Here is an 11,217-nt window from a genome sequence, read left to right on the forward strand (position 1 = left end):
TTTCTTTATTATATTGTCATAAAAAAGTTATAATGCAGAATCGCATTAGCAATAATTGTATATAATATAAATAATGTGCATTCAAATTGGAATCTAATATAAAAGTGATATATTTGGAGTAATTAATGAAAATAAAACAATAAAAAAGCTGAATTTCCCCACTGTAAGTTGATCTTTTGTGGCGCGCTTTTTTGGTGTGCAGAAATTTGTGGTTTTTTTGGCTGACATGAATTTGTTAAGAAATGAGATGATAATGAAATCGAAAGAATTTAAGATATGCGTGAATAGAAAGCAAAAGCAAAAGCAAAAGCAACAGGAATCGATCAAGAGATTCAACTGAAATGCAAATGATATGCAACGGAATCAGAATCAAATCATTTTTAGATTGAGCCACGAATTGAAGACTGAGTGTGTGTGTGTGTGTGTGTGTGTGTGTGAGTGTGGAAATGTATGTACATATATATAGTTTCAATTTCAAATTTGAGCCAAGGAAGAGGCAGAGAAACCTCTGGCATAACACTGCGAGTACTCGCATTCGTACACGTGTAGATACTTTTGTATCTGTATCTGTATCTGTCCCTCGCTTGTTGTCCCTTGCGCTGTGGGGTTCCGTTTGCCGTTTGCCGTTTGCCGTTTTGCCAGCCAGACGCGTTTCAAATTCTACACAAAATGAACAGTAATTGAAGAGCCTCGTTGCGGAACGGACGTGGCACCAAAAAATCACCACAAAAAACTGAACTCAACTAAACAATAAAGGAACTGACTTACCTGAGTCTGCCAAAAACTACAATGACAGATTCAGCATTGATGGAACTCGCAGTGCTCGGACTGCTGCTGGCCGTGATTGTGATAATCATTTCGCTGATCTGCCATCGACGCAACGAGCGTTTGTTTGGCCGTACACCACCAGGACCTTGGGGATTGCCGCTGCTCGGCTATTTGCCATTTCTCGACCGGAAGGCGCCACACAAATCGCTGCAGGCGCTGGCCAAACGCTTTGGCGGCATCTATCAGCTGAGCATGGGCAACGTTCGCACCGTGGTGCTCTCGGATGCGGCGATGGTGCGTGAGTTTCTGCGATACGAGCAGCTGACGGCACGTGCCCCGCTCTATGTGACGCATGGCATCATGAAAGGCTACGGTAAGCAGGGAACAGAGAACAGAGAACAGGGAATGACGAACGAATGACTTAAGCAAGCAACTCCATTGCGTAGTTGTTGTTGTTGTTGTTGTTCTTTCTCATAAGTATTCTTTTATGTTGTTGGCAGGCATTGTTGGAGCCGCAGGCGCCATCTGGAAGTATCAGAGACGACAGCTCATCGAGTGGCTCAAGGCGCTGGGCATGACGCGCAAACAGTGCGAGACGCGTGCTCAGCTGGAGCAGCGCATTGCTCGTGGCGTCAACGAGTGCGTCCAGGTGAGTGTGGAGAGTGTGCAGAGTGTGCAGAGTGGAGTGTGGAGAATGGAGAACAGAGAACAGAGAACACTGAACAGAGACAGCGACAGCGACACAGCGACAGCAAGCTTGGAGAGTCTCTGGACTCTCTGACTAATTGGCTAACTGGCCAGCGCGAGAAATTCCAAGAATCATGAAAGTGAAGGTCCTACGCGTCATCGTCTCAGTCTCAGTCTCAGTCTGAGTTGCTTTTGCTGCCGTCGTCGTCGTCGTTGGTGGACATTCACTTTCCGTTGTGGTCATCACTCGACGTCCGCTGCTGTGTGTGTTTTCTGTTGCTTTTGCTGCTGCTGCTGCTGCGACGACAACGGCAACAACATCTACATCGACATCGACATCGACGTCGACATCAACAACGTCGACAGCGACGACGCATAAATTTAAAATTTGCTAATTTTTTTTCGCTGCTGCTGCTGTTGTTGTTGTTGTTGTTGCTTTGGCTGCTTTGGCTGCTTTGCTTTGCAATTTTCTCATACTCGTCTGCCAAAGCGTAGAAGAGTATTATAACTGTGTGCTCATGCACAAAAGTTCAGCAGGATTCTTGTCTATCTTTGCATTTGCTTGAACAATTATATCTCTGAGATACTTTGTGCTAGAAAAACATATGAAGGAGTTATAAATAGTAAGTTATTGCAGAAAAACATGGAACAACTATTTTTTATATATAAGATTATAACAATAATTACATAATTCATTCAAGTATAGACAAGAAGAGCACACTTAGTTGTCCTTTTATAGATTTGATTTGATTTTTGAGGATTTTTGCTATACATAAGTGCAACTCTTAGTTAAATGTCAGAGTTCCAATTTTTGGTAGACACAATAATAAATACAACTTTTATGATATCTGAGAATAGCGTTGAGATCAAATATAAAAAAGCTTAAAAAATATTCAAGAAAAAAATGCAGCTTTGTTAGCAATTTGATATATCAAACATAGCTTTAGTATAATTTACTAGTAGTAATTTATTAATTTAGTTTGTTTTGCTATCTCTTAAAACGAGTGGAAGATATAGCTTTTGGTATATTTTAGTATTTTCGATATATAAATACTATATATTTTTACCTAAACATCGCAATCACAATAATTTTTCTTATGTAAAGTGAGGGTATCTCATAATAGGGCAAACTCGACTGTAGATTTCTTACTTGTTGCTAAATATTACACATATTACTAAATATTGTCATTGCAAGTTTGTACTTTTCTTATTGTTGTTTTCCTTTGTAATCATCGCTAGCGAGTCTCGCGCAAATTGTATTTACTTATTTGGCAAGTGCACCACTGTTGAGCACACTCGCTTGCAGCGTCTCCACTTTCTCTCTCTCTCCCTCTCGATGTTTTCATATTATTTTTCTCTGCTAATTTACTCCTCTTGACAGTCATATGAAACAGAAGCCCAGGAAGCGGGTGGAGTGTTGGATCCGCTGCCATCGCTGCAGCATTCGCTGGGCAATGTGATCAACGATTTGGTCTTTGGCGAAACCTATCGCCGCAACGATCCCAACTGGCTCTATCTGCAGCAGCTGCAGGAGGAGGGCGTCAAGCTGATTGGCGTCTCGGCCGTGGTGAATTTCCTGCCCTGGCTGCGCCACCTGGCGGCGAACAAGCGCAGCATACGTTTTCTGCTCGATGGGAAGGCGAAGACACACGCGATCTATGATCGCATCATACATCGCTGCGAAAAGCAGATGGAAGTCGATCTGCAGCAGCGACAGCAAAAACAATTGCCACCCAAGGAACCTCACAGCATCCTCGAGCATTTCCTCAACGAACGTCAGCCGTACTCGGAGCTCTACTGCGACGATCAGTTGCGTCATCTGCTCGCCGATCTCTTTGGCGCCGGTGTTGATACCGCACTGGCCACGCTCCGTTGGTTCCTGCTCTACTTGGCACGCGAGCCGCGTTGCCAGCAGCGTCTCCAGGCGGAGCTCCAGCAGCTGAGCGAGACGCCGACGCTTGCGGAGCTCGAGACGAGCGTCTATCTTCGTGCCTGTCTCTCGGAGGTGCAGCGCATCCGTTCGGTTGTCCCGCTGGGCATTCCGCATGGCGTCGAGCGGGACGTGACCATCGGTGACTATTGCCTGCGAAGCGGCAGCATGGTGCTCATCCTGCAGTGGGCCATCCACATGAATCCCGATGTCTGGCCCCAGCCTGAGCAGTTTCGCCCAGAGCGCTTCCTCAATGCCGATGGCGATTATGCGGCCCCAGCTCAGTTCATTCCCTTCCAGACGGGTAAACGCATGTGTCCCGGCGATGAGTTGGCTCGCATGATGCTCACTCTGTTCGCTGGTCGCATTCTGCGTCGCTTCCACATCCAGTTGCCCAGCGAGCAGCCAGCGATTGATCTGGATGGCGAGTGCGGCATCACTTTGACTCCGGCTCACTACAAACTCCGCTTCAGCAAGCTGAAGTCGCGGGAGGGGAAACCGAAGGTGGAGAAGGAGGAGCAGGAGCAGGAGGAGAGGGAGAAGGATGAGAGGCAAGTGTTAGAGGAGGCAGCGAAGGTGAAGGATGAGTAAGGAGGCGTCTAGAAAGAGCCGACAGCGATTGAGAGAAGACCAAAATAATTTCAGTTGAAGTGAAACATATAGAAGAGAATAAAGATAAAGACGAGTGTTTAATAAAATGCCAGAAAGAATTTGATACAGAAAAATATAATATATAACGCAAGACGGAATCGATCGAAGATCAGAAGAATTTCATGCTAAAGAGGGAAAATTGGAATAAGGACAATCAAATTTGAAGTAGAAGACGATAAAGAATAATTGGGAGCAAAGAATTTAACTTGAAATATGTCGAAAAGAAAGGAAAGCGATTGAAAGAATGCAGGATGTAGTTGAGTTAGAAGAAGTCAAAGAACAAATAAAGCGATTGGGAGAATACCAACAGGAAAAAAACCAAACAGAAAAGTCTTCTGCAGAAAGCGATGTCATATAAACAAAAGTGGAAAGGAACCATTTTTAAAAGTGAAAAGTTGATGAAAAAATATACCAGAAGGTGAGAGAAATATGAGTCAGGAGAATACGACAAATACTGTAAAAATAATAAATAAAATGAAAAGAAGAAAAATAATATTTCAATTTCGAAAGAAAAGGTTAAACAGTAAGGAAGCAGAAATAAGTGCACCAGAAAATAATGTAAGGATAAAGATGCAAAAAGAGAGAACAAGGAGTTGAAGGTAAATTGTGAGATAGATCTAACTCTGAAACTTGATTTCAGTTTTTGTCACTTACTTTCACGTTTCTTTTTGTATGAATTATTTAGAATAGTTTTTTTTTTGTCAATGCGAATTATTTGGTTAAATTGAATAACAATTGAGTAATCGGAGAATGGAGCTAATAAATAATAAATAGTAGCCGTTTTTTTTGTTTTTTTTTTCACACATCTAATAGTGTTAAGAATGTATATTACGCACACAATTACACATATATGTAATTATCAATAAATACGCAATGCAAATAATGAATTTAGAATTTGCATGTTGATTATTGTAATTGAAATCGCGTGGTGAAAACAAAGGAAAACTAATTAATATGTAATGCAATATGGTTGAATAATTTCCATGAAAAGAGTTGTTGCTTTATTGTTTGTTTGTTTATTTGTTTATTTGTTTATTTTTGTTTGTTTGTTTGATGCAAATAATTGCGATGATTTGTCTTAAATTGTTGCTCTCTATTTTTGTGCACATAAAACTAAACCACAGTTTGTTTTGTTGTTTGTTTGCCTTAGAACTAGGAATAAATGCTACAAAACGAAATTAAACACAAAAAAACAACTAACTAATTGAACTAGAACTAAACGTTAAACATAAACATAAACGTATATATAAAGTAACACATACTTAATGTCGAAAGATGGACAAAAAAAAAGGGATAGAGAGAGAGAGAGACGAGGACAAATCAATTGCTAACTTGGCTAATTAAATGGCTAGCTTAGCGGCTAAATTAATAATTAACTGAACACAGCTTCTTGGGGTTGAAAGAATAGAATTCGTACTGCACGCTCAGATACATTTGTATCTTTTTGTCACTGCTGCTTAAACCTAAGCTTAGAAACTAAAGCTTAAGATTATGTATTTTAAGACTAATGGAAAAAAAAACGCATTCTCACTTTTGTGTTGTGTTTGTTGTGTGTGTGTGTGTTTGTTTGTTGTGTGTTGTCTAGGAACAGAACCGTGCTCTGGCTGAATCTCTGGCTGCACAGAGACAGAAAGAGAGAGATTCAGTTGGCGCCCACATTGCGCACCTGATGCGGCTCCGATGCAGTCGGCGCCAGCGGACGACGCTTGAGACAAACCCTGAAGGACTCCGGCGTGATTGTGGCACCCACATTGCCCTTCAGACTGGGCAGCGGCTGACCCTCGGGCAGGGCAATGTCGAAGCAGTGCATGAACGAGCTGAAGAACAGGAAGAGCTCCATGCGAGCCAGCACATCGCCGAGGCACATGCGTCTGCCGACACCGAAAGGTATAAAGTATTCGGGTTTGCGCACCTTGCCCTCGGTGTCAATGAAGCGGGCGGGACGAAACTCTTCGGGCTTATCCCACAGGTTGGGATCCATGTGCACGCTGTTGATCAGCGGAATGACGTGCGAGCCGGCCGGTATGGTATAGCCATTGAGTTCGACATCTCTGCGGGAGCGAAGAAGAGAGAGAGAGAGAGAGAGAGAGGGAGAAGAGTGATGATTAGTAAGTGCAAGTGTTGATGCATGGCTTGTGGCGTGTGCTGTGCGCTGTGTGCTGTTCTGTGTTATCGGAGGCGAGTCGCTAATCAGCGCTAATCAAGTGCAGAGAACAACGGAAAGTGGGCCAAGCTGCGACGCAACGCAACGCAACGCAATGGAACGCAATGCAAAGGAAACGATCATTGATCGATCAGTGCGATCGCAGTTTCCCATTTTCCCATGCGGAGTGAATGAACGATCGTTGCGTGGACCTCGTCGCTGTCGTCATTCAATTTGCGCACTCAGTTCGCTTAAGCAGCAGTAGCTGTGGGCGTGGCCAGCAGCTGATAACCAAACAACCGATAACACACAGACACACACACATGTACACATCGATCATACGCTGATGACGATCGATCGATCGATCGATCACTTACCTTGTGGGCGAGTGCGTGGTGGCCAATGGCACAATGCTGGAGCGGCGCATTGACTCGAGTATGGTGGACTCGGTGATTGGCAGATACTGCAGATCCTCGATCGTTGGCAGACGATGACGTCCCACCACCTGATCGAGCTCGTCCTGGACGCGACGCATCTCCTTGGGATTGCGCAGCATAAACACATTGATCCACTGCAGTGTAGTCTTGATCGTTTCCATGCCTGCGGAGAACAGATCGATGATCACCTGCACCAGTTGTTCCTCTGTTGATGATAGATCAAGAGAATACAAGTTATCGGTTAGTTATCGATCAGTCTAAGCAGTTTTATATGCACAACTCACCATGATCCTTGCCATCGAAGAGTTCGGCATCGGTGCCTTCGGCCTTGGCCTTCTCGATCTCACACAGATAATAATCGACCAGATCGCGCACATTGCTGGGATCAAAAGTGCGCTTGTGATCATCGATAACATCGCGATAGAACTTCTGCATTTCAGCGCGATTCTCGGCGATCTTGTTCTTCGCCGTCGAGATGCTGGGGAAGCACTGCAACGTCGGTATATAATCGACGGTGTGAATTTCGCCAAAGAGTCGCATGCCCTCCTCGATGAGGAAATTGAAGCGACGGAACTTGGGATCGTCGAGGCTGAAGCGTGTGGACATCATCAGGCTGCAGATCACATTGCTGACGGCCAGCGAGATGACCGGCGACAGATCAATCGGTTGTCCATCGCTGGCATGCAAATGGCCAATGAACTCATGCACCTCAGTCTGCATAAGAAATCAAAAGAAAAAGAAGTGCGGCGAAAGTGCGGCAATGAGTACACAAGTTGTCAAAGTTGTTGCTGGAATAAAATGCCAAAAGAAAAGAAAAGGGGCAACTCACCATAATGCGCTTCTGCATTTGCTGCTTGCCATTGCCCATGTAGGTCATGCCGAACTGTCTCAGTTTGTCGTGCAGAAAGCGTCGCTGATCCTTCCACAGTTTGCCGGTGCTATTGATGATGCCTGCAATGCGATAACGATAACGGATAACGATGACGATTAGTGGACTGAAGCACGCTTTTAATTGAGGTAGGCTCTGGCCCACTTTATGCGTTTATTGTTATTGTTATTGTTAAAATATTTTTAAAATTCAATTGCTGATTGTGCATTGTTTTATTTTTGAAGCAATAATCTCACTTAATATGTATTCTTTTTTATTTTTTCTTTTTCTCTTTACGTTTTGCCGCCTCAGCGCATTGCGTTTATAAAATTTCCATTGGCACTTACCGTAACCGTTGAGGGTCTGCATGAACGGCGTATCCGGTCGTCCTGTGAACTCCTCGCGCCGAAAGCACTCACGAATCATTTTGTAGTCACTCATCACAACTGTCAGCTGGCTGCCAAGGCGCGTCGAGAAGAGCGATCCATATCGCTTGGCCAGCTCCATGAAGCGTGTGTGCTTCTCGTTGCCCATGAACAGCAGATAGCCGATGACGGGGAAGCCCCATGGACCGGGCGGCAGCTTGCGTAGCTCGCGATAATTGCGTAGCAGCCACTGCAGCAGGCTGATGAGCGTGAGGAAGCTGAGGAAGACCATCAGCAGATGCTGTGCATCCTGCTGTTCCACCTGCATTTGTCGCAGCACAAACTTGATCAGATACGAGTCGGTCAGCATCTTGAGTATTTCTTGTGGACTTTTGTAGCTCTTCTTTTCTTTTCCTTTAATCAGTTGTTGTTGCTGTTGTTGGTTGTGTGGAGCTTGTGACTCCGCTCGCAGGACGAGTGTAGGACACGAGTTTAATTTTCGTAGTTTATTCGCCGCACTGTTGCTGCTGCTGAGCCATTTGTTGTCACTTTTGCTTTTACTTGCGACTGCGCGTTACCAAATAAAAAATTAAATTTTTTTTTTTTTTGTTTGGTATTGATTTTGGAATTTTCTTTGCGCTTTTTATTTTAGTGTCGGTTGCAGTTTAAAAAAAATGTTTTAAATTGTTTTTAGTTGTTTTAAAGTTTTCTTGGTTTCTTTTTTATAAATTGGCATTTGTAACGCAAATCTATCGTTTAATAACAAAACAGAAAAAAAAAACGTACAAAAAAATAGTTTGCGTTGCCGAGTCGAAATCGTAGTCGAAGTCGAAGTCGAAGACGGAGAGAGACCCGGAGACGATTTCGCGTCGAGCGTTTATAGTTTTCGACTAATGGCTCGAGCGTATGTCCTTGCCACTTTTATAACAACCGTCGGCCGTCGGTCGTCGGTCGCTTCGCTGAGCAGCAGCTGAGCAGACGAACGCGAACGCGAACGAGTGATCGACGGCAATCGCGGCTCGGCCGCTTCAAGCGCGCCGCACACTGCCAGAGCTGAGCTGCTGAGCAGCTGAGCTGAGCTGCTGAGCTGAGCTAGAGCCACCAAACACACACAGGTCGGCGACGGCGACCGAGCGCGAGCGCGAACGCGAACGCGAGCGAGCGACGGCCGAGCGACGACGACCACGACGACGGCGACGACGACGACCGAGCGACAAACGAACGCGCCAACCGAACGAACTCAATACGAAGCGAAGCGAACGAACGAAGCGAACGAGCGAAGCAAACGAAACGAAACACGACGTCGCTGTCTGCGCGACGCCGTCTGCAACGCTGCCCGCTGCTCGCGCTCTGGCTTTGGCACTGGCTCTGGCTCTGAGACTCTGTGGACGGCTCTGGGCCAGAATCTGATAGTCAAAAGCTGCTGCCGCAGTCGCCGTCGCTGCTGCTGTTACTGTTGTTGTAGCAGCAGCAGCCTCTGTTGGCGTCGGCGTCGCCGTCGCAGTCGCTGCAGCCTCTCTGCCAGCGTCACATCACTTACTGATATCAGTTGCCGTCTCAATTTGATGCGCTCGTATCAGCTTCCTCCCCCTTCCCCTTCCCCATCACCGCCCCTTACCCCACATAGAGCAGACACAGCGCCAAATCGACAAGTTTCCCATACGCAAAGCAGCGCAGTTCGCCGCTACGAACGCAAGCAACATCAAACAAGTTGCAAGCGAACTTCCAGCATGTTTGAGCTCAAACGCGTTGGCATTTGTTTTGAGTGTTTTGCTCTCTGTTTATGTTTTCGATCGCAAGCCCAGCTCAAGAGAGACAAACACACTCGGACAGCAGTCGGCAACCAAGCCGACTCTCTCCCTCTCTCTCTCTCTCACTCTCTCTCTTTTGTTTCAAACGCGCTCTCAGCAGGTGTTTTTGCGGTCGCGTTATCAGCGTGCTCGCTGATAAGCCAATTTGATCGAATAAATGATAATGATTGATGCGAATATTTGCCAGCCTACTCACCCAGCCAGCGAGTTGGACTCTGAACCGACGACACTCAACAGCGAGTTGCAGCTTTGCAACACAGCATCGCCTTTTTATATGCCGTTAAAAATGCGGCAAAGCGGAAGCAGTTGCAATGCTTTGCTACCAAAATTCATTAACTGAATTTGACTATTGGATTTGGATTTGATCGCCTGCAACTCGAAGTCGAACCGGTCGAAATACTATATGTTATATCTCACAAAAGCCAAAAGCCCGCACAATCAATTCCTAAAATTTGCATTTTGGGTCAATTCGCCTCTCGATCATCGCAGCCTTGATGACCACAAGAAGCGCAGCAGCTCCAAATGCTCATCACTCAAAATTTAAATCTGTGAATCTTCAGGTTCACTCAATCAATATTCATCATTTTTACGATATTATATTCGTAATGCTCCCCGAACCGAATTTCGAATCGTAGGGCTCATGGCGGTTTTTTTCCTTTTTTGGTGCTGGGAATGACGTCAGAAATTGGTAGTAACGCATTCAAGTTCAAAATCGTTATTAACAATAACGAACAAGAAGCTGGAAATGAAACAGAAAAAAAAAACACGGGCAAAAATCATAAACAACAAAATTCCTAAGACAAGAAATAAATTTGTTTGCAGTAGCATGACGATTGCTGAATACACTTTCTTCATAGAAAAGTGCAACGAATTCTGAGAAATTTAACGAACTTAAATTCCGATTTTATTAATTCACAATTTAACCAATTTAAATCACAATTTCCTTTAATGCAGAATGTCAAAGCCAAATTTTACGATATTAAAATCAACACAAATAGTTATTCTTTTTTTATAGTTTCTTATAATTCTAAATTTCAATAATTTTTTTTAACTTCGCAATTACTAAAATTGTTTATCTTAAAACATAACTTAATGTCTCTTAAAACAAAATGCAAATAATTATTTGAAATTTGTAAGTAATCAAATGGTTCTTCTTAAAATGTCAGTATTTTGTTAATCTTTTATAAGGAGGTGCTCCTAACTTTTAGCTATGCCGAAGAACCCGTAATTGGGTTAGGGTATCGAAATCGATTTTGAATTTCAAATGCAAATTGAAATGCATTTGTAATCAATTCTGCAGAAGTTTCTGTGGCTTTCGATTTCGATTTCGGTTTGAGCATCGGTTTCGGTTTCAGTTTCAGTTTCAGTTTCGTTTCGCCTTTCGATTTGTTTATTTATTTATTTGGTTGTTGTTTACCAACAGCCGAAGACGATGCCGGTTCTTTGGGCTTAAGGACAAGGTTTGACCTTCAGCATTCACGGCAAACTGACGTCGAGACAGTCGAGATAGTCAGAGACAGACACAAGGGACAAGCGACAGACAGAAGACTGAAGACA

General features: G+C 44.2%; 2 protein-coding genes across 2 annotated transcripts; one reads left to right on the plus strand and one right to left on the minus strand.

Moving 5' to 3' along the window:
• Positions 1–672: 672 nt before the first annotated feature.
• Positions 673–5,232, plus strand: LOC132797104 (cytochrome P450 306a1). The gene is made up of 3 exons (XM_060808616.1): positions 673–1,141; positions 1,269–1,417; positions 2,837–5,232. Exons 1-3 carry the CDS (start codon positions 790–792, stop codon positions 3,974–3,976), a joined length of 1,641 nt encoding a protein of 546 aa, XP_060664599.1. The 5' UTR covers positions 673–789; the 3' UTR covers positions 3,977–5,232.
• A 100-nt stretch (positions 5,233–5,332) lies between these two features.
• On the minus strand, positions 5,333–8,753 carry LOC132797106 (cytochrome P450 18a1). The gene is made up of 5 exons (XM_060808617.1): positions 7,832–8,753; positions 7,446–7,567; positions 6,901–7,330; positions 6,557–6,821; positions 5,333–6,087 (listed from the first exon to the last, which is right to left on the minus strand). Exons 1-5 carry the CDS (start codon positions 8,217–8,219, stop codon positions 5,679–5,681), a joined length of 1,614 nt encoding a protein of 537 aa, XP_060664600.1. The 5' UTR covers positions 8,220–8,753; the 3' UTR covers positions 5,333–5,678.
• Between the last annotated feature and the right edge of the window lie 2,464 nt (positions 8,754–11,217).

This window comes from Drosophila nasuta, chromosome X (genome assembly GCF_023558535.2).
Source record: "Drosophila nasuta strain 15112-1781.00 chromosome X, ASM2355853v1, whole genome shotgun sequence".
Lineage (NCBI taxonomy): Eukaryota > Metazoa > Arthropoda > Insecta > Diptera > Drosophilidae > Drosophila > Drosophila nasuta.